The sequence below is a fragment of the Tupaia chinensis genome, unplaced genomic scaffold, assembly GCF_000334495.1.
Source record: "Tupaia chinensis unplaced genomic scaffold, TupChi_1.0 Scaffold000014_1, whole genome shotgun sequence".
In the NCBI taxonomy this organism is placed as follows: domain Eukaryota; kingdom Metazoa; phylum Chordata; class Mammalia; order Scandentia; family Tupaiidae; genus Tupaia; species Tupaia belangeri.
In genome coordinates, this window is record NW_006159444.1 from 4,668,059 (window position 1) to 4,690,942 (window position 22,884).

At 39.8% G+C, this 22,884-nt stretch overlaps 1 protein-coding gene across 3 annotated transcripts in view; it reads right to left on the reverse strand.

Moving 5' to 3' along the window:
* The window catches only part of ESR1 (estrogen receptor 1), a 307,128-nt gene that overhangs the window by 72,162 nt on the left and 212,082 nt on the right, over positions 1-22,884 (reverse strand). For all 3 annotated transcript variants that reach the window (XM_006140006.2, XM_014585919.2, NM_001317072.1), the window contains 1 exon segment: positions 7,780-7,918. In XM_006140006.2, the coding sequence (XP_006140068.1) occupies positions 7,780-7,918 (139 nt within the window).

A 22,884-nucleotide genomic window follows, 5' to 3' on the forward strand; every position in this document is an offset into this window, starting at 1 on the left:
AGGTGCATGTGCATGCGTGTCCGAGATCCCAAGAGGAGAATGGAGGAGAAGGGATCACGGCGTGGCCATCCCCTCTTGGGGGGATGATTTCTCACTTTCTGTCTCTCTTTCTCCCTCTTTCTGGTGAGTGTACGTACCCACCCTATAGCAAAAACCTCTCCAAAAATAAGTAAAGAAAGAAAGAAAGAAGAAGAATCAACCAATTGTCACCTGCTATGGAGCAATTAAGGGCTCAAAACTGGGAAGAATCAACAGATCTAGAGTCAGAATAGAAGCTAGTAAACCTATCTGCTACCTATGTTCCAACAACACATTGAATGAAATCAACTATAGAAGATAACTCAGAATAGGGTCATGTACATTAAGAAAATTAAATCAATGTTGGCTCTGTTTCATTTTTTTCACTTAGTTCCATAAGGTGGAGTGAATAAAAGGGTATGAATGAAGACATGATTGGGAAAAAGAGATGTGCAAAACAAAGGTGCACAGTCCTGCCCTGGAGAGTCAGAGAGGACAGGTGGAAAGCTGAGAGTATTGCTGAAATTGTAACTGATGGATCACTCACCCCATCACACTCCCAGCAACCTGTCCCCCAACTACCCTGTGCCCAGGACTCAGTTCAGAGGGAAGAGTTCTGATAAAGGAACATGCCCCAGAAAACACATGGAGACCAATTACATTTTGAATTCATCAACTTATTTAAGAACTTTATTTACTTTTTATTCTTCCAAGTAAAAAGCCTGGAAAATATTCACATAAAGTTTCACAGGGGGAAAAAAATACAATAAAAGGGCAATGAAAGTGTTACTGGAAACATTGCCTTTATTCTTTTATTTATTTTGCATGCTTGTTTGTACATTTTTTATTTTTCCTGAAATATTTACCATAAGCTACCTAAAATGAGAATTCTCTGGTTTCTAGAAAATGACATTTTCTTTTTTCAATTGAAAGCGAATTTATCGTTGGCAATCTGCTACTTAGTGCAAGAGCAAAATGTGCTCTCCAGGGCAGCAACCTGTTTTTCTCTAAGGAAGAGACCTTACTCCTACCCCATGCCTACAAGCAAAAGAACTTTCTGTCTTCCAATACTATTTCCTTCAGGCAGACCTTCCTGATGCAGGAGTGATGGAAAGAGCTGGATCAACTCTTTGGCCAGTGGCTCAGTAGAGGGAATATTCTGCTTGTCGAACTAGTTCCTGCTTTTAAAAGGATGAATAGTTGTTATTTTTTTTTCCTCTGAGAGTGAATAGGAGTCAAAAGAGAGTGCTTTGGCTTCACTGAGAAATCCGCAAATATTTCTCAGAATGTGTTAGCATGACGGCGCCAGCAAAACAGAATCCGACAGTCCCTTAGAAACTGGATAGTCTTACTGAACAGCAATTTCCATAGTTTCCTCTTAACACGGCATCTGCCTTCCAGAGATAGTCAATGTCACTCCTGCAAGAGCAGAGAGACCCCACAAAAAATGTTGCCTGATGAACACGTCCGCCCCTGTTTTCCATCTATGTTTTTCCAGTCTGAGCAATCAAGCAAGACTCAATGAAAAGATGCATTCCCAGTGGACACAGAGGACATATTTTGTGTTTTCCAGTGCCAAAACACACCAAAGGATTAGGTGCTAGAATGGAAAACAAGTTTTCTCCATTTCCTGATTACTTTCACAGGCCTCCTTATTATCTTTAACTTTCCTCTTGTAAAATACACACACGCACACACCAAGAAAAATTACTAGGTTCTTTATTTATACCTTATAATAAACTCTATTTCTTGGTTTTCACAGGAAGAGATGACTGTACTAAGTGCTTGGAACCCACTGTCATGGGACACAGGGAAGAACTGGAAATTGTGGGTAAGCTGAGAATGACAAAATGAGCCTGCAAGCAGCATATGACTAGTGGGAAAGTGACACGCTACGGGTCAAGGTATCACGGGCTGTCGTGAGGGAGTAAATCAAGCAATAATTCTTCTCAATGGGCACAAGATAGGATCCATGTCCTCTGTTCACACATGGGGAATGGCAGCCCAGCAGGCTTATATTCTTATGATCCCAAACTCCAGTTGCCAATAGGAACATGTGAGTAGTCACAAGGAAAGGCTGGGGTCCATTCTAGCCTCCTGATGGCTTTGTAAAGGCACTAGTGCATGAATTTGCAAACAAGATTTGAGAGAGCAGGACATCTTTACAAACAACTGCAGGTGAAACCCTGACTCGAACTAGCAACCTTGGTAATCCATGCATTACAAGCCTACTTAGGACTTGAGGCTTTCTCTCCTATTTCTACATAAATGATAACCATCCATGGAGGTGGTAAACCTTTCAGAGGTATCATCACAAAGGCCAAACTATAATAAAATTGATGAAGCTAAGCGTTCATCTTCGGCCTTGCAGTTCTCAATCACCTAATGGATATCTAAATTTTGCTACTAAAAATGTGTATTATGCACGATGTGTTGAGAAAAGAGCAACAGAAAGATCAAGGTGATTTATGCTTCTCAGAGAGCTTACTTTTGTCAAAGAGGCTGGGATCCTGCAAGGCAAAAATATAAACAGTATTCTCAGCTATCACTTAATGGCCATCTTCCACATGTATAAAATTTCAAATGGGCTGTAGGTCACAATACTCTTTACTGTTATGCATCAATCAAAGTCATTAAAAGCAGTTTTTCTCAAATATCAAAAAGGTAATTTCATAATATAAAAATTTAATGATATTTAAGGTCATGTTAATGATTAGAAAGGCAGAGAAACTTTCATATTGTAACTTTTTATATTAGACTTCAATATTTATATTTATGTATACATTGATATTATTTCTTTATTCACTTTGCTCACCATTCGCATGTACTTAAATACTTTTAAATGTAATGGGACTTCAAGAATTTTACTTCATAATAAGTTTAATTATGGTAAAAACAAGATCCTTTGCATATTTCCATTTAGAATTTAAAAGTTGCATAACAGTTTTGTAGCGTATAACTAGAAATACAAACACAAGCCAACCACATTTAGCAGTTAATAAAACTGAGATGGATAGATATTGATTTCTGCAAAGTCTATAAAGAAATAAACCAGAAATTTATAAGTAGCAATGAATAAGAAATAAGTGAGTCTGATGACATTAACAGCTGAAATGATTATGAGAAGATGTGCATTCTCCTGATTTTGTCACAAACTATGTAGGTGACCTTGGCCAGGGCCATTAACAAACATTTATTGGGTATCATGAGAGATTTTGTACACTTGAGGTCACCTAAAGATGAACAAGATCCAGTTCCTGACCATAAGGATTTTAAGAGCTGGTAGGGAAGATAAGACACTGAATCCGCATGAACATATGGCAAAAAAAGAAAAGAAAAAAAAAAAACCTAATACTTCAAGACAACTGCAAAGGGAATGAAGGAGAAAAAGAAAGAAACAGAACATTTAAGGGACACAAAAATGGAAAATTATCTGATGATGATAACATGTATGATAATATCTTTAACTGGGCTAATATACAGTGTAGTCATGCTGGGAAAATTCATCTTATAAACTGTAACGATATACAGTGGTTGAATGTATGAAAAATAAATAAGCAAACAAACTATGGGGAACAAAGGAGAGAGAGAGAAAGAAATGCAAATGAGTACAAGGAGAAGCTGGACCACAGACAGCTACTTTCTGTCTGAGTTAGAGTGTGAAGGCAGGTTTAAGGAAGAGTGGCAACTGAAATGAGCCCAGGAAAGGGCTGTCGTTCTAACAAGGGACCATAACAGTGGAAGGACTTTCACATGAAGAAAATGCTGAATGTGTGAAGTTTGTGCACGCTCTTGGGTTAACTTCCATGACGGTATTTTTGGCCTAGACAAGAGCTCAATGGTTCACAGAGTTCCTAGCACTCTTTTGAACCTTCACCAACTGGCTGCTTCATGTACCTCTTCTGACTGGCTCTGCAGATATTTGTTTATGACCGGGTGATAGACATTCATTACTGTCAAGATAAGATGTCTCGGGACCAGCAGTTAGCGTAATGACTATGTCGCTGGACTCCCATGTAGCCAACCGCGGTTCGAGTCCCAGACCCAGTGGCTTAAACTCACGCCAGGCACGTGTGCGTGTGTGCCCAAGATCCCTAGAGGAGAATGGAGGAGAAGGGACTGCAGCGTGGCCATCCCCCCTGGGGGGTGATTTCTCGCTTTCTGTCTCTCTGTCTCTCTCTGCCTTTCTGGCGAGCGCATGCACCCTATAGCAAAAAAAAAAAAAAAAAAACTTTCCAAAAAAAAAAAAAGAAAAGAAGAAAAGATAAGATGTCTCCATCATAGCACTTTCCAAACAAGTGAGAGAGCCAAAGAAAGCTGAATCAGGGAACACCTTGATTACAGATGTTCCCCAGCAAGTAGTCTCCAGCAGCACTGTCAGGATGGGCTGAAAGACAGATAGGTCAGGGGAAGGAAAACAGACACGGGGAGGGGCAAGTGAGCTGGGAGGGGCCATCTTGGTCCTCGGTGAGGGTAGTCGAATGGAGACAAAGGGAAGTCTGGATTCAGAAGTGATCTGACAGTTAACTGACAGATCATCTGGTGAGGAAGGAGGTGAAATCCATGACTGCTTACAAACATCCCAGAATCTAAACACAGAAGACACATTCCAACTTATAGTAGCGAAAAATTGCATGTAGTCTAAGATTTTTTTTTTTTTGAGAGATTTTCACTGTAGGGCGCGTGCGCTTGCCAGACAGACAGAGACATAGAGACAGAAAGCGAGAAATCACCCCCCAGGGGGGATGGTCACGCCTCAATCCCTTCTCCTCCATTCTCCTCTCGGGATCTTGGGCATGCACGCACACGCGCCCGGCGTGAGTTTTAAGCCACCGGGTCCGGGACACGAACCGCGGTCGACTACGTGGGAGTCCAGCGACATAGCAGGGGAAGGAAAACAGACACGGGGAGGGGCAAGTGAGCTGGGAGGGGCCATCTTGGTCCTCGGTGAGGGTAGTCGAATGGAGACAAAGGGAAGTCTGGATTCAGAAGTGATCTGACAGTTAACTGACAGATCATCTGGTGAGGAAGGAGGTGAAATCCATGACTGCTTACAAACATCCCAGAATCTAAACACAGAAGACACATTCCAACTTATAGTAGCGAAAAATTGCATGTAGTCTAAGATTTTTTTTTTTTTGAGAGATTTTCACTGTAGGGCGCGTGCGCTTGCCAGACAGACAGAGACATAGAGACAGAAAGCGAGAAATCACCCCCCAGGGGGGATGGTCACGCCTCAATCCCTTCTCCTCCATTCTCCTCTCGGGATCTTGGGCATGCACGCACACGCGCCCGGCGTGAGTTTTAAGCCACCGGGTCCGGGACACGAACCGCGGTCGACTACGTGGGAGTCCAGCGACATAGCCATTACGCTAACTGCTGGTTCCCTAGTCTAAGATTTTCACCTGCAAACTTGCTATAACTTGGTCACAGAACCGCACTAGTGTAAGAAAAAAAACAATATATATATATATAAATAAAACAAGTGAAGGAAAAAAAGGAAGAGGAGAGCAAAGGGAAATAGAGGAGAAATGACATAGAAAGGGGGAAAAAATAACAAGCTAAGGAAAGTAAGGAATGGAAAGTTAAGAAAAGAAAAAGAACACTATAAAGACAACCTAAAAAAAAAGGTTGACAGAATGCTAAGTGAATGTTCTAAGAAGCCAGATTAGCGGCCATTCTCAATAATTTTTGTGAAACTGCTCTCAGAATAGGCTCTGAAGGCGGTAAAATTTGCTTCTTAAGCAGTATCATCACAGCTTCAAAAGCTGTATTTACACACACGGACAAATAGCAACCAACATCTGGAATAACTCTCCAGCACTTAAAGACATTTTTCTATAGCATTACTCCAGGGAACATGGTGAGGACAGTACGTCCCAGAGCAGGGCAGGAGACAGGGAGGTGGCCTGGTGCTCCAAAGCAGAGGACTGTGTAAAGATGCAATGCAGGCAACCTGGCAGCCTTGGACCGTTGCACACAGAGGCAAAATAAGTGTGCAAAAACACAAGTGGGTCCTTTCCATGGGGCCCGCAGGTGGCATGGTGGTTAAGGGAGCTGGACTCCCACATGCCATCCACTTTGTTATGTAGCCTACAAGACAATGTGTGCCTGGGGACAGAGTGCTCAACTGCAAACCACAGAAGCCATTACAACAGGAACAATTGGGAAGGACACGAGCCTTGAACAAGAGACAACAGTGCACCAAAGCAGAACGATCTTGAATTCAAATCCTGACTCCAGCACTCACTAGCTTTATGTCTTATGCCAATAGCAGGATATAGCTCTGGTAAAACATGAATGAGAAGATTTCCATGGGGCCATCTGGTGGTGCAGTGGTAATACAATGCTCACAATGCTGGGCTTATGTGGGATGGTCCTGGGTTCAGGACCTTGGAAATCCGATTGGGGATGCCCACTTATCCCTTTCTCTCTCACTCTCTCTCTCTCTCTCTGTTTTTCTTGCTCTTTCCCCCCATCTCTGCCTCTCTCATGGAAAAAATAAATACATAAATAAAAGACCCAGGCTTTCTAGGAGTGCTAAGATGATTAAATGAGATATTGTATGTCAGAGGTAGCACAGCAGCTGGTACAAAGGAAGGGTCCCATGAGTGGCAGCTGCTATTAAACCATTAATATATCTAAATCCTATTACTCTAAGCAATGACTGACAAAAGAAAAAAATGATTGAACCCACTGCACGGTTTGAGTGTGTCCCCCAAAAGTTCTTCGAATTCAGTTGTATTTTGAAAGTATTAAGAGGAAACTTAATATGCCTATGGGGCTCAAATATGAAGTTTGAGGGGTGATTAAGGTACAGCTTCCATGATGCACTCCGGGTGAATTTAGAGGAGGGATGAGACAGAGTCACACAGACACACATGCTCTGCTCTGCTCATGGCTGTTGCCATGTGATGCTCTGAGATGCCTCAGGACCCACCAACAAGAAGACTCTCACTAAATGCAGCCCCTCAGTCTTGGACCTCCAAAACTCTATGAGCTAAATAAGCCCTAATTCTTTATACATTTCCATTATTATTATTATTTCTGTTATTAATAACACAATGGACCAGAACACCTACATATCATGAGAGATTTTGTACACTTGAGGTCACCTAAAGATGAACAAGATCCAGTTCCTGACCACAAATATTTTAAGAGCTGGTAGGGAAGATAAGACACTGAATCTGCATGAACATATGGCAAAACAAGAAAAAGAAAAGAAAAAAAAAAAAAACCTAATACTTCAAGACAAATGCAAAGGCAACCCAAGTATAACACATGAATGAAAGTGACACATTTTAAACCTGAGATGAATTTCTAGAATTGAAAGTGGCCTTCAGAATGCACTGGTCAAATTTCCTCATTTTACTGATGGGAAAATTGGAAAAGGAAATAAAAAAGCTATTGTGGTCTGCATATACACAGACTGAAAAAAAAAAAGGTTTTAGTTACAGGGAGGTTACTCATTATTTTCTTATATAATACAAAATGAAAGTAGAGTCAGAAAATGACAGTCCATGGTTGCATGTGCATGTGTGTGTATTGACTATGGTTCATCTAAGGAGATGTCTACCAGAAACTTATCTCTCATTTTCTGTGATTCGACTGGCCTTCGTCTCCTGAATTCACTCATTTGCAAAGTCAGCATACCTAATACAGTTCTCTGAAGCTTCGTGGAGTACTGAATAAAATACCTTCATGAATAAAGTCATGAAAATGAAGGACCTGCTTCTCCCAAATGATAGGCAGGTCACTTACCTGTCCAAGAGCAAGTTAGGTGCAAACAGAAGCTTCCCCGGGTGCTCCATGGAGCGCCAGACAAGACCAATCATCAGGATCTCTAGCCATGCACATTCCAGAAGGTGGACCTGGTCATGGAGGGTCAAATCCACAAATCCTGAAACAAGATCAGAAAACGTTCTGACTTAGAATGGAAAGTATTCGTCACTGGTGAAATTAATGCAACCAGGGATTTGTACTGTTTTCTATTAGATGAAGAGTGCTAAAAGCACACTCTATAGGAAAGTCAAATAACTATTTTTAGACCTATCTGCATCAGTGCATTTCAATGTGACATTAAGTTTCTTAGTGCCTCTGTGTCACATCTAAAGAAACACATCAACTTGTGAAACCTACTTCATTTTCTATAAAGTTCTATGCTTAAATATAATTTAAATTTTATACTTTCGTGGCCAGCACATGGCCAACTGTGGTTTGAGTCCTGGATCCAGTGGTTCAAGATCATACCAGGTGCATGTACATGCATGCCCAAGACCCTGGGAGAAGAAAGGATTGTGGTGTGGCCATCCCCCCTCGGGTGATTTCTCACTTTCATTCTCATGGTCTCTGTCTCTCTATCTCTCTCTCCCTCTGGGGAACACACACACCCTAAGGCAAAAACCTCTTTAAAAATATGTGTTTACTTTCTGTGTAGACATTTGCAATGGCCCTATGTGGCTCTTATTATTAATTTCTCTTTCAGTTGAAGATACTTAGGTGTAAAAAATTTAAATTATTTGCCTTATAGGGCCAGCAAGTGGCATGGTGGTTAAAGCACTGGACTTCCACATCGTCGACCACTGTTTGAATCTCAGACCTGAAGACTTTAATTTATGCTGGGTGCACATGCATGCGCCCAAAATCCCAAGAAGTGAATGAAGGAGAAAGAACTATGGTGTGGCCATCCCCCTTGGAGAGGGTGATTTCTCACTTGTCCTTTAACTGTCTCTGTCTATTTCTCTAGCAAGCACTTATGCCTTATAGTAATAACCTTAAAAAAAATTGCCTTAGACAAAACAGAAATTGGAGCACAGGCAGACTCAGAGTCACTAAATATCTATTTTTTTGATTGATCACTAAGTCATACCCATTTCCTTTCACAACATATAAAAGACTAATGAAAAGCAGATATAAGTAAGTGACTTGAGAAGTGAGTTAAGATGAGTAAAGGTGACATTACAATGACTTCTGGCTATCCTCACTAAAATGTGCCTTTATTTTCTAATGATTGATTAGAAGATTAAACTTTTTCCAATCATTACTGAAGTATGGTGAATGCCTCATGAGTAGAAGAAAGAGGAGAAGAAGGGGGAAAAGAAGAGAAAGAAGAGTTAGACCAGTATTTTGAGTTCTTACTATGAGTTATACCAATTCCAAGTGCTCCCTGCTTGTAATCTTTCCATCCTTGTGAATACAATAACCTGAAGAAGTAAGATCTGATATCCCATAGAAACACAGTACATGGATGTAAATACCAGATACAGTGTGTGTGAAAGAGTAGAGTCTGAGGAAGGACAATTAGAAGAAAAATAGGGAAGCAAAGCATTAATAGGACAAAGAAATGTGGTATTATCTTTTGAAGATATTTTATAGTTTTATCAACTGGACTAGGGAGAAATGTTCACTTGTTGGAATATTCATTTTGAAAGCTAAATAGTGTGATTGAATGTATAAAAGAAAATGAAATAAAAATTGTGAAACAAACAAAAGATAAGAAAATGGATATCAGAGAGTCTATTTATCTTTCAAAGGCAGAGATGGGAATATAATCTCTAGAACACATGCTCTTGGCCACAACTGACACTAACTCTTCTGAATGCCACTTAATTACAGAATTTGGATCAAATGACTAAATAAATCCAAACACATACCCATTCAAATATGCCAGTGTGACATGGAAATTTAATAGGTGTCCATAAGGCATGCTTCCAACTCTTTGTTCCCTATGGTTCTAGGAATCCGTTTCTTTGGTTTTCTTCCTTATTTTTTCTATTACTATACTTCCATTAACAGTCTATACTAATACTAATTTAAAACCCAAAATGTACATTTATTGCCCTTTAAGAGTCATGCATGACTTATCTGCTTACCAGATAATTCCTCCTAAGGGTCTTCCATTATCAAAGACTCAGCATTAAATAACTAGATAATCAGTTCTTATATGTCTAAGTATCATCAATTATGTCAACCTTATCCCAAAATAGGTGAGATTCATATAAAGAAATCCAAGCCAGAAGTCTACATCATCTCTCTCACCATCATCTGGTAATCAAACCTCATCAATTCTGCCTTTGAAGCAACTAAAATTCTTCCTTTCTTTTTCATTCCCACTGTTTATATACTATTGGGTTGTTGGAAAAGTCATGACATATTTTTCTGGTTTTCTATGCAAATATATGTCATGATTTTTCTGACAACCCAGTAAATCAGTTTTTGGAAGTCTCACCTTTCTGACTGACTTCTTGCTTCAGTGTGATTTTTTTTTTTTTAAGACTTATCCATGCTGTGGCATGTATGGATAGCTTGTTCTTTTTATTGCTGAGTAGTATTCCATCGTAGGATATGTGTAGGATACATAATTTGCGCTAATTTTTGGCTATTACAACAGTCCTCCGTTATCCATGGAGGATGTGTTACAAGACCTCCCCCAAAAAATAAGAGGACATCCAAACACAGCCAAATTTATTGGAGTTTATTGATTAAACTGGCAGTGTACAGGGTGGGGGGGGGAGACTCATGTCTCTCAAAACCCTGCAGCCCTGAGGGTAGGGAGAAGGGCACTTATATAGGCAAAAATCATAATCTCTTCTGGGATGACATGGTGATTCACAAGAACCAAGAGAGGTGGGCTTGAAAGGGTAGGGGGTTAGGGTTTTACAATGTAAAAGCAAAAGTGAATTACAGAAACAAAACAAGCAGGTTAATCATTCCTTAAGGGTATGTTCCATCCCTACTTAAACATAATGAAATCTTAATGGTTTTCATGACTCAGGGCAAAGGGTCTGGTGACTGATGATTACATCACTAAAGAACATCTTAGGGTAGGGAGTTTCAGGTTATTTAGCAAAGATCGTAGGAGTGTTAATCACTGTTTAGACAAAAGGAGAAAGCAAGTTTCCAATATACAGAGGAGTTCAAAATGGAGGTCTACTTAAAAACCACGGATAGTACTAACCCTATATATACACTATGTTTTTCCTACACATACGTACATATGATAAAACTTCATTTATAAATAAGACAGCAATAAGCAACTATTAACTAGAACAACTGCAATAATATGCCAGCATCACTATTCTCGTGCTTTGGGGCCTTTAACTAAAAATAAGGATTACTGGAACACAAGCTCTGTGACACTGTGACAGCAGGTTTGATCATCTAGATGGCCACCAGGTGACCACTGGGAGAAGGAAGTGGACAGTGTAGATATGCCAGACAGGGGATAATTCATGATCCAGAGGGATGGAGCAAGACAACAAAAGAACAGCATACAATTTAAAACATGAATTGCTTATTTCTGGAATTTTCTTTTCTGTGATTTTCTTTCTTCTTTTATTTCTTTCTCTTTCCTTTTTTCTTTTTCTCTCTTCTTTCTCTTTCTTTCTTCCTTTCTTTATTCCTTTATTTCTTCTTTCTTTCTCTTTCTTTCTTTTCATTTTGCCAGAGTGTGTGCACACTTGCTGGAGAGAGACAGGGAGAAACAGAGAAGCAAGAAAGCACCCTCTATGGGGAATGTTCACAGCATGATCCCTTCTCCAATTCTCTATCCTTTCAGGGCTTTGGGCATGCATGCACAGACACTCAGAGTATTTCTGAAGGTGATGTTGGATATATGGAATCCAGCTACCTTGATCACCATTCCACGGGCTGGCCCCTTCTATGTTTTAAGGTTATTTCTTTCTTCCAGAAGAAAAAGAGAGACAGAGAGACACCACAAAGTCGATATTTATCCTAGGAGCTACCACTAGTCTCATCCAACCCCAGATCATGGGCACACACACACACACACACACACACACACACAGAGAGAACATGGGTGAAACTCAAAAAGCATAGAGTTACCACTGCACCATCATCCAATCCCTATTTCCAGAATTTCTCATTTAATATTTTTAGACTGTGGTTGCCCACGGGTAACTGAAATCACAGAAAGTGAAACTCTGAGAACGAGGATTACTGAACTAATAAAGTTCTACAGCAACTGATGTGCAAGTTTTTGTGTGGGTATGTACTTTCTTTGCTCTTGGTTAAATATTTAAAAGCACAATGATTTTAAAGAAACTGACAACCTTTTTTCCAAAGTGGTTGTGCCATTTTACTTATCCTCTAGCTTATATGAGGACACCGATCGCTCCACATTCTCACCAACACTTGGTAAGGCCAGTCTTTTCAACTCTAATAACACTCTATAAATGTATAGAGGTATTATACTGGCACCATGGTTATAATTTTCATTTTCCTAGTGAGCATCTCTCTATGTGCTTTCTACTAGGTCATTTGTTACACCGCAGTCAAATAATTCTTGCATGTATCTGCTCAATCCTGCTCCATTGCATACTCATTAAAGGCACAAAACACATGGTTCTATCAAAGTCAGCTTTTTCAAAGTTCGAATGCATTCCACCTTCCCCTGTATCACTCAACCATGCCCATAACAGTGTAACCCTTATCAGAGCAGGTATCCTTCCATAAGTGGATTCTACTCGTGTGAAGCAGGACTTACATCTGGAGAAATGAGAAAGTGGGTGGCTTTGCTCATGAAATGATAAAAAAATGAAAAGCAATGGTTTGGCTTTAGACCCCCTGGTCAGGATGGGCTCAGGTATCTCTACACTATGCAGATCAATTCCCAGCAGAGTGCTCTGGGTCAACCTGCATAGCCTTGCTCTAAGAGAAACTGCACTTCATGCAGTGCGACATTCTTCCTTTTCTCAGTACCCAGCTGTCTAAGAGGATAAACCAAACTTCCTGAGCAGTACAAGAGAAGAGAGTCCTCAGAGAAGTTCTAATTGTGTAAGAGTTTACCCAATCTTTTGGATGAAGCCTCCTAATAGTAATGAAAACTTAAATTAATCTCATTTTCAGACATAATTAACATTCGAAAGTGACACATTTTCTCTCTGACGACATTCACTGTTTTGAGTGGAAAAATTGTTATTGTATGATATTGTCACCCATGATGAAACCAACCACATATGCCTCAAAAAATCACACAGTTTGGGGTGTCTCATGTAGTTCTCAGAATTGCAACTGGTCATGTAACCAATCCATTTTGGAAAACCAAGGGCTTACTTTCTGGTGGCAACGTCTCATACTAAACAGAATCGGACTTTTTTTTTTGGAGAGGTTTTCGCTATAGGACGCATGCGCTTACCAGACAGACAGAGTAGAATCGTACTTTTTAAGTATCACTTTAAAATTTCAGGACTGGTTAAGTCTGACAGTTTTCATGACCTTTTGGGACCCTCAAAAGCTCCCTGTAACCATTTGTACCATATAAGCTAGTGATTATGAAATCTGTCTCAAGTATGTCTCTTAGTAATAGTTTTCAGTTGGAGGCCAGCAGGATTGCTGCATCCTTCTGTTGAAATGTTGTAGATCTCTCAAAAAGAAAAAGTCTATTTAATTATCTTCCCCAGCTGTGCATATTGCCTGCAGACAAGGGTTATTATATCTTTTTCACAGTGTCCTCTGCAAGTTTCTGGGGCAGGGTTGGGAGTGGGGGTCAGAAAAGACTGCCCACGATCTTCTCAATCTTCTCCGTGAACTCGAGGAGTCTGAAAAGAAGTTACTGAGTGAAGGGTCTCCTTTTTTCCAATATACTGGTGTTGGCATGACTTGAACCACACAGAAGCTATACCTTTGGGCATCAAATAAATGTCCCCAAATATTTTCAGTGCACAGTCAACGGCAGAAAACAATGCAATAAATCCCAAACCAAATTACATTGGGCCAACTATCCATAGACACCAAACTTCAATCCCTTGGCTTGTTTTCTTTACAAACATGAAGAATGTTCAAATATGCAATGCAAATGGATCAGCTGTCAGAACCTGGAGGAGGCATTCAAACAGTGAATCAGAGATTCTTGAACACTTAGAAGTGCCATCAATGCAAAGGCAGGAGCTGAGCAGCTATTATGGGATCTGAGTAGACGCAATAAGGATGGATATTCTCACAGGTGGCACAGTGAGGAATGACTTGAGGACCCCTATTTTAATGACAATGACAAGAGTGCTGTGGCCCCACACCACCGCATGTCCACTCCCTCCCTCAGGCTCCCACAGAGCAGAGTCCTGTCTGCAGTCTGCTCAGCTCAGGACTGCTGCACAAATGGTCCTGCTCTGCCTTGGCACACAAAGAAGTCCTTCAAGCCTCACCCTCCCTTACTGGGTATGGCAAGGCTCTTAGAAATGATGGTGATAAGTATGCTGAGACCCTCAGGCAAAATGACTAACAGATTCTGAATGCTTGTAAAGTTCCACACTGCCTTGGAGTAAAGGATAAATCTGAGGGGATCTTCAGTAGACCTGAAAAACAATTAGGTGCCACAGTAATATGTCTTTCTCCCATGAGATACAATCTATGGAGACAGAAATCTCATCAAAGAATAAAGCAGCATTTTCCTGGGGAGGGCTATCTACAAATGAGAAGCCAGGTGGTTGCTTCTCTCAGTAAATCCACTGGAAAAAATATTAGTTTTCTGACCTTCAGAAAAATTAATCATGCTCTCAGTCATCTGGTGACCCCAATGTCCTCCAAAAATGTCAGTTATGAAATTTCCTGTTGTATTTGCCTATATTGCTTTATTACTCCATGGAAGATGAACTGACTCCCTTGATTTCAAAGATTCAATGCAAGAGTAGAATACGGTAAAAAAAATAAATAAATAAGGAAAATGAGGTTATAGAACAGTGACAGCTATAAGCTGAATAAAACTTGTAATTTCTGAGAGAAAGCCTATAAAACAGACAGTATCAGGAAAAACCTAGATCCCCGTTCAAATACCAAGGGTCTTTATATCCTCTTGTTATTTTTTTCACTATTATCTTCCAGAGGGCACGTATGCTCACCACAGAAAGACAAAGAGACAGAGACAGAAAGAGAGAAGGCATTCCCTAATGGAGGTATGCTCATCCCACAATTCCTTCTCTATTTCTCCATCCTGTCAGGATTTTAGGCATGCATGCAAATACACCCAGCATGCTTTTACAAGTCACTAGGGCCAGGAATTAAATCATGGTCAGCTCTGCGGGATCTGGCTCCTTTATCCATTAAGCTAGGGAACCCCATGACTTTTTTCTTTAAAAAATAGTAACTTTTCATACAAGAACCATGGGTTCCATGGTATAGTTAAAAAGACTTCATGCAATATATGCTTGGACTCCCTCTTATGTCCAGTTCCATTACAGAGAGACCCACTGGAGCTATGATTCCTACCTTTAACACTTAAGAGTGCCTCCAGGAACCGTACAAACATTGGAAACGTAATATTTAAGAAATGAGTTTCATTCATTCAAATAAATCATGTCCTGTGCCACTCCTACCAAATATGTACTCCTTTTTGAAAATAAAATAATACAACATGCATCACCAAAATAAATAGCACCTGAATTAATAATCACTTGTTTAGAAATATTGTGAATCACAGTGAAAGAGCATGAGCTCCCTCTGGGCTTGCCCCACATCACCATCCCTATGTGAATTCTGACTTTCTTCCAACTGAATGCAGGTGGGAGACTCCCTCACGGACCCCAGTGTTGTCTGTCCAATGCTCTCGCACAACCATTCTACATACCCACCTTGCCAATACCAAGCTGACTTCCTTTCTTGATGCTACAATAGCCTTCTCATCCTCGGGCCTGGATGACTAGCTATTTCTATGTCCCAATCTAACATGGCATTTTTGATTATCTGGCAAGGGTGAAAGTAATGAACAAGAGTATGAGCTGAAAAGTCAAGTAGACCTGGCTTGCTACTCTACAGACCTAAAGTCTCTGAAAGCACATCCTATGTATGAACTGGAGATGGAATGACCTACCACTTAGGGTTACTGGGAAAACAAAGGAGTTAGCAGACGTCCCAGAGTACCAGAGACCTACTCCCTCTCTTCCCCATCCCAACAGGCAGCAAGTTCTGCCCCTGCAGAATGGAGCACTGCTTTGGCAAAACACCAGAGAAATGTCATGTTTGAAAAGATTTTAGATTTAGAGCTTCAAAATTAAATTGGCCATTTTGTGTCTGCCCTGACTAACTCATGATGTCATGTTGTGTTTTCTGTTTATTTTTTCTTTTTATTTTTATGTAAAAATAAGCCAATAAAAAGGATAAAAAACTTCCTGGACATCAAACAGCTCTTACAAAACATTTTTCATGATTTAAAAGTGGAGGGAACAAGAGCATGTGTGTTATATTTTGGTCTAAAATAGATATGCAAAAAAATGAGAAAAGAAAGCACATGTTGGGTTTTATTACATTCAAAGCATTTCAAGATGTTTCTCATCTCCAGAATGCAGCTGTCTTCATGAGCCCCCAACATAGATGTCCGATATTTTCTATTGAGCCCTGTAGCCTCCAAATTTGCCTTGGATTAAATAGAACACAACTTGTCCTGTGGTGAGTGCTTGCCTTGAGAAACAGAGTGGTGTTCTTCAGACAAACACCAAGCAAAAAATAACCCGTGGTAAGTGAAGAACTGAAGGAGACAAAATTGATATTCTGAAAATCTATCACAGTTAGCAAAGTTGACAGTCAATTAATTTGGATAGAACTTTAATTTGTTCCAGAGATTTTAAAACAAACAAAGGTACTGCTTCTTCAACCGAACTGTGCCAGCCTCCTCTAATCCACAATGTTGCTTTCCACAGTTTCAGTTACCCATGGTTAACCACAGTCTGAAAATATTAAATGGAAAATTCCAGAAATAAAGAATTTGTAAGTTTTAAATTGCATGATGTTCTGAGTAACGTGATCAACTCTATTGCTGTCACACTCCATCCTACCTGGGATGTGAATCAGCCCCTGTCACCTCGTCCACATGGTCTATGCTACCCACCTGTTAGCCACTTAGAAGCCTTCTTGATTATCATATTGACTGCCATGGGATCTCAGTGATCGTGTTCAAATAATCCTTATTTTATTTAATAGTGACTTCAAAGTGCAAGAGTAATGGTATGGATATACTAAAGAAAAACTGTAAAGTGCTTCCTTTAAGTGAAAAGGTGAAAATTCTTAAGCAGAAAGGAAAAAAAAAAATGTATGCTGACATTGCTATGGTCTATGGTAAGAATGAATCTTCTATCCGGTCAATGGTGAAGAAGGATAAAGTTAAATTCATGCTAGTGTTGCTGTCACACATCATATGTTATCCTAGGTATATACTGGGTCAATGGAAAAGTCATGATATATATTTTTTTATTTCTCTATGCAAATGTGTCATGACTTTTCCAAAAACCCAATATATACAGAAAAAACATAGCATCCATAGGTATGTATACCATCCACACTTTCATGCATCCTCTGGGGGCCCTGGAATGTAACTCTTATGGATAGGACTACTGCAATCCACACTACAGTGACTCTATCTTAAAAGAATTCGGGATGTGGAACCAGCAGTTAGCATAATGGCTATGTTGCTGGACTCCCATGTAGTCGACCGCGGTTCATGTCCTGGACCCGGTGGCTTAAAACTCACGTCGGGCGTGTGTGTGCGCGTGCCCAAGATCCCGAGAGGAGGTGGAGGAGAAGGGATTGCAGCATGACCATCCCCTCTGGGGGGTGATTTCTCACTTTCTGTCTCTATGTCTCTCTCTGTCTGTCTGGCGAGCACACGTGCCCTATAGTGAAAACATCTCCAAAAAAAAAAAAGAATTCGGGATGATGAAAGTAATGATAGCTATATAAACCTACATACTTGCCAGCCTTGACTGTGTAGATGGACAATGGAGCCATTTAATATCTTACATAATGTAATCAAGACTGTTATAGCATTATTTCTCATTCCTTCAGAACAATGCAGCAGAACACACACCTCACCCTGAGAATTATTTATTTATTTATTTATCTATCTATCTATTTATTTATTTATTTATAAATCGTGCACTCGCCGAGAGAGACAGAGTGAGATGGACTTGATGCCACAATACTCCAGCCTCCATAGTTTTTTGCCATAGGGTGGGCGCCACCACGCCCGAGAATTATTTTTACATATAAAGATTGCTTCTGTGGCACATTCACAGTGAAAGTTAACAGAGACCAGGTGCCAGGGAAACACAGGGAAAAGGTCCTGGATTCATGTCCCAGGACCTCACCGAGCATGCTAGGCATGCGTACATGTGTCGTGGTGCAGGCTGGCTGACACCCTGAGACCGGGGTAGGATTGAGGCATCAAGACACTGCCGGGTGCTTCTCTGTCTCTCTCATTAAAGAAGTGAGTAAGATTTAAGAAATAAACAAAAGCCAACACTGCTACTTATATTAATTCCACTTCCTTGTCATTTTTATCTAAATGAAAGAGAAAAACCAAGAGAAGGCCTGAGGCATTTCCCTCTCTTGCAATGCATACATGAAGCACAAACTAAATGCAGAAGATTGTCTGTCCTCCAACAAGCATTGACTACAATGAATAATCAGTTCATGGCCGGCCACTCACTGAGAAAGTAAACCAAAAGACAAAACTGATTTGAAGTGTGCTCAATTGTTGTTCAGTTTTAACCCCCATCCCAAACTCATATTCAATTAACAGAACTCCATATATTTCTCTAAAAAGAGAGACTTCCCTCCAGAAGTATATTCAGACTACTTTAAACATTTTCAACCCTCCACTTCCATGTGATCTAATCTTTTAGCTTCAACCAATGAGTGAGAACATGTGGTATTTATTTTCAGTGCCTGGTTTATTTCACTTAGCATCATTTCCTCCAGGCTCATCCTTGTGGCTACAGTTGACAGTATTTCATCCTTGAGGGTGGGGAGGATAGGGAGAATTTGGTTAACTGATATAAAATTTCAAGTTGATCAGCAGGATGAGTTCTAGAGTTCTTATAGCATACCCGGGTAACTATAGTTGGTGACTATAGAACGTAAATTCAAAACAGGTAGAAGAGAGTATTTTGAATGTACACAACAGAAAGTAATGATAAAGATTTGAGATGGGGAATACATTGAGTCATTGGAAAGGTCATGACGTGTCTTTCTATGTAAAAACTCACCATGATTTTTCTGATGACCTGATTTGCCCTGATTTGACCATTACACATTGTATTCACATATTTAAAAATCAACTGTACCCCATAAATATATCCAGCTATCACATGCCAATTCATAATTATAATAAATTTTTCCAGCTGTTTTTCCCTTCTCTGGATATTAGCCCAAACTTACTGTTTAGTCTTCATGTGTGTTTCTGAATGTATGTCTGGGTGTGTAATGTATTTCAGTTAAGTCTTCCTCATCTATCAGTATTTAATTATGTTTATGTAGCAACCCACTGGACATAAAAACAGCGTGTGACTGTAAATTAGCTCAGATCTAGACAGGCAGCTATACAACTTCTCTATTTAGGAAAAAAGGTATATGGTAAAGTCACACTGTATTTTAAGGTTTAGAATTATAGGTGGTAGCATATATAAAGAGGGAAATTATTCTTGACTTTAAATATGAAATTTACAAAATAGTTCCCTTTACTTATACATTTAGCTTTTCTACACTCCTTTTAATGGCTAAAGGCTTCTTTTCTTTTTTTTCCCCCTAAAGGGCAAGTGCACATTAATTCTGATCACAATATATACAAATATGTGTGATGCTGGATGTGCTCCTTTAAAATAAATTAGGTTCTCCATGTTTGTAGCAAGTTAATATGTGACTATGTCACTGTATCTGTGGCAAACAGGAGAATTCACCCCCCATGTCAGCATTCAACTATTTGACAAATTTCTCTCCAGATTTAGTTACAGGTAAAGGTTTCTCTCCTAATGGACGTCCTCTTTTTTCTGGGCAAATCAGAACAGATATGATTATGGACCATACACAGCCCTGCCATCAAGAAGCAATACAATAATGCAACATTGATGTGCTAAAACAAGTTCACCTGGTCCACTACAGCACCACTACCTGACTCCGACTTTATTTTGGACTCACTTTGTACCACTGAATTACAAGGTACGTCACAGCAGACTTCGCAAAGTAAATGGGGAAATCAGTCACTGAAATATGAATATTTGTTTTCACACATAGACACCACTTTCCTCTCCACTTAACAGTAAGTAAGCTACATGATCACGGGGAAGCAAGTAGCTTGTCAGGAGAAAAGAGGGCATCCTGCAGCTTTATCTGATTCTAGAAGAAAAATAAGTCAAGACTTTCAGATTTGAGGATCAGACGTGGGGATCAAAAGAAATAAAAAAGTCCCTAAGAGAAACAAAGCAGATGGCAACTCTACCTTGTTACCAACCCCATCTGTATTACACTCAGAGCATTGGTTTATGAAGAGTTGGTTGTCATGACAATAAGCATTTGAGAAGAGTTCTGGAGAAGCTGATGGATTTAAGAGTGTCTTCTAGCTTCCCAATTTTCTAAACACACATGAAAAACACAACCCTCCCCTTTCCCAAATAAACAATTCTATTACTTCTTTCATTGGCTATATTTATTGTATGTGTGTCTGTGTGTGTGTGTTTAAAATGAAATTTTGCATTCATACCAAAGTCCCCTCTGGAGGTTCAGGAAGCTCTTCACTCTGATACACTACAACTTGAAGGTAAACTAGTCTTTTATTTTTATTCAGCAAGGGCAATTGTATTAACTACAGCTTAATTTTTTTTTCTCATGAGCTCACAAATAAATCAATTTCAGTTCAGAGGAGAAAAGGGATAAAAGTAAAAGAAATTATTTTCCAGTATCTGGGAGTAGACTGGAAACTAAAGGAGTAAAAAAATTAATAAACTATAAAGTAAAGTACTTAAGATTGTCCTTTTAAGTGCTTGTCAAATGGGCAGGAAGGCCAACCACTAAGGAGCAACTCCAAGTTACCCAACAAAAAGCACAGACTGGCTGCATTTAAAAGTCAACAAGCACTTGTCCCTCGGAACATACATTTTTTCTCATTTACCTAGAAGCAACCCTACACAGCATTTCAAATGCTATTGTCATCAGTCCGAGTTTTCTAGATCACTGTATGCTCCTAGTAAATGCTACAAATGTCACCCATACAAAGACCAGAGGGAAGTAGCCCGTTTCCTTTTAACAGAAAGTCACCAAAACAAACAGACAATGATGATTTCCTCCCACATCCGCCTGGCTCAAGCTCCTCAATGAAACCAAAATTGATGACTATTTTGTAGTTTAGCAAGGGCTTCCTCTTTCATACACACACACACATCTGATTCAAAAGCTTGTGGCTGCCAATGAACCAGGGAGGTCAAGTTCTGGAATGCAAAAATGAGGCTTATTCTCTCATTGCTGTTAAATTCACAATGTTGAAATGGGAGTTTTACAAGGCAAAATGTCCAAGAGGTATCAGAAAGGTCCAGTTTCAAGTCACATAACAACACTCCCATTGAGAAGCCAAAGGACAAACTGCAAGACTCTATGCCAAGATAGGACTGAGGCTGGAGGCCTCTCGGACCTGTGGATCTCAAGAGCAAGAGCACACAGAGGTTTATTTTGAAAAGACTGCCCCTTCCCTTCCTGTCTTTCTACATTTCCCTGCCTCCCACATGTGTTCCTACACCAGAGAGAACACACAACAAAAGGAAAAGGAAGAGTTCATGGCTCCTGAGAACTAGTGATTTCAGGGAAAAAAAAGAGAAATGAAAATTTTCTACTGATAATTCAGCTTCCAGCCCACAAACTCTAGTGGAGAGGCAAGGGGCAGGCCTTCAGAAGAAGACACTGTCATGGCTGCTGAGAACTAGTGACTTCAAGGAAAAAGAGAAATGAAGATTTTCTACTGGTAACTCAGCCTCCAGTCCACAAACTCAAGTGGGATCAAAATGGAACAGTAAAGAGATTCCAGATCACCTCTTTCTGCACACTTCTGAATGCTCAGATTGAACTTCAAGTTTAGGGAGAAACACACCATCCATCAGATCACTAGGAATCACTGCAGGGCCACAAGAAATATGGGAAAGGAAGAAAACACCTCTCCTCCAAGGGAAAAGAATAACTCCTCTTCATCCACAGACAGTTCAATGGAATCATGGAAATGTCTGATAAAGAATTTAGAATATTCACAATGCCGAAGCTAATGGAGATAGAAGAGGAGAGAGAATGAACTGCAGAAGAGAAAGGAGAAAGGAGATGATGAGTTCCAGGAGGTGAGGAAATTCTTGCAAGATCTAAAAGAGGAATTACACACTTTAAAGAAAGAATCAAATGGACCTGTTAGAGATGAAGGCTATAATACAGGAAGTCAAAATCTCCTTTGAAAGTATTAAAAGCAGACAAGATCATACAGAAAATAGAATCTCAGACATAGAAGAGAAAATTGCTGGCCTAGAAAAATCCACCACAAAGACTGAGAAAATGGCCCAAAAAATGACAATAATATATGAGAAATACAAGATAACATCAAACGTCCAAACATCCAGATAATTGGTATCCCAGAAGGTGAAGAGACTATTAAGGGCATTGATCTATTCCATGAAATCCTACAAGAAAACTTTCCAAACCTAGAGTGACACACAAAGATCCAGTCCCAAGAAATACAAAGGACCCTAAATAGAATCAACCCAAGAAGATCTCCTCCAAGACACATTATAACCAGACTGACCAAAACCAGAGACAAAGACAAGATACTGAGATTGGCAAGAGAAAAACAATAAGTTACCTACAAAGGATATCCTATCAGACTAACAGCAGACCTCTCATTGGAAACAATGTAAGCGAAGAAAGAACAGGAAAATATATTCAAAGTGCTAAGGGAAAAGCAATTGCAACCAAGAATACTGTACTGGCAAGATTATCCTTCATATGAGAAGAAAAGATAAGAACATTCTCAAATAAACAAAACCTGAAAGAATTTACCAGCACCAGACCAGATCTCCAAGAAGTTCTCAAGGGTGTGCTATATCAGGAAAATTAAAT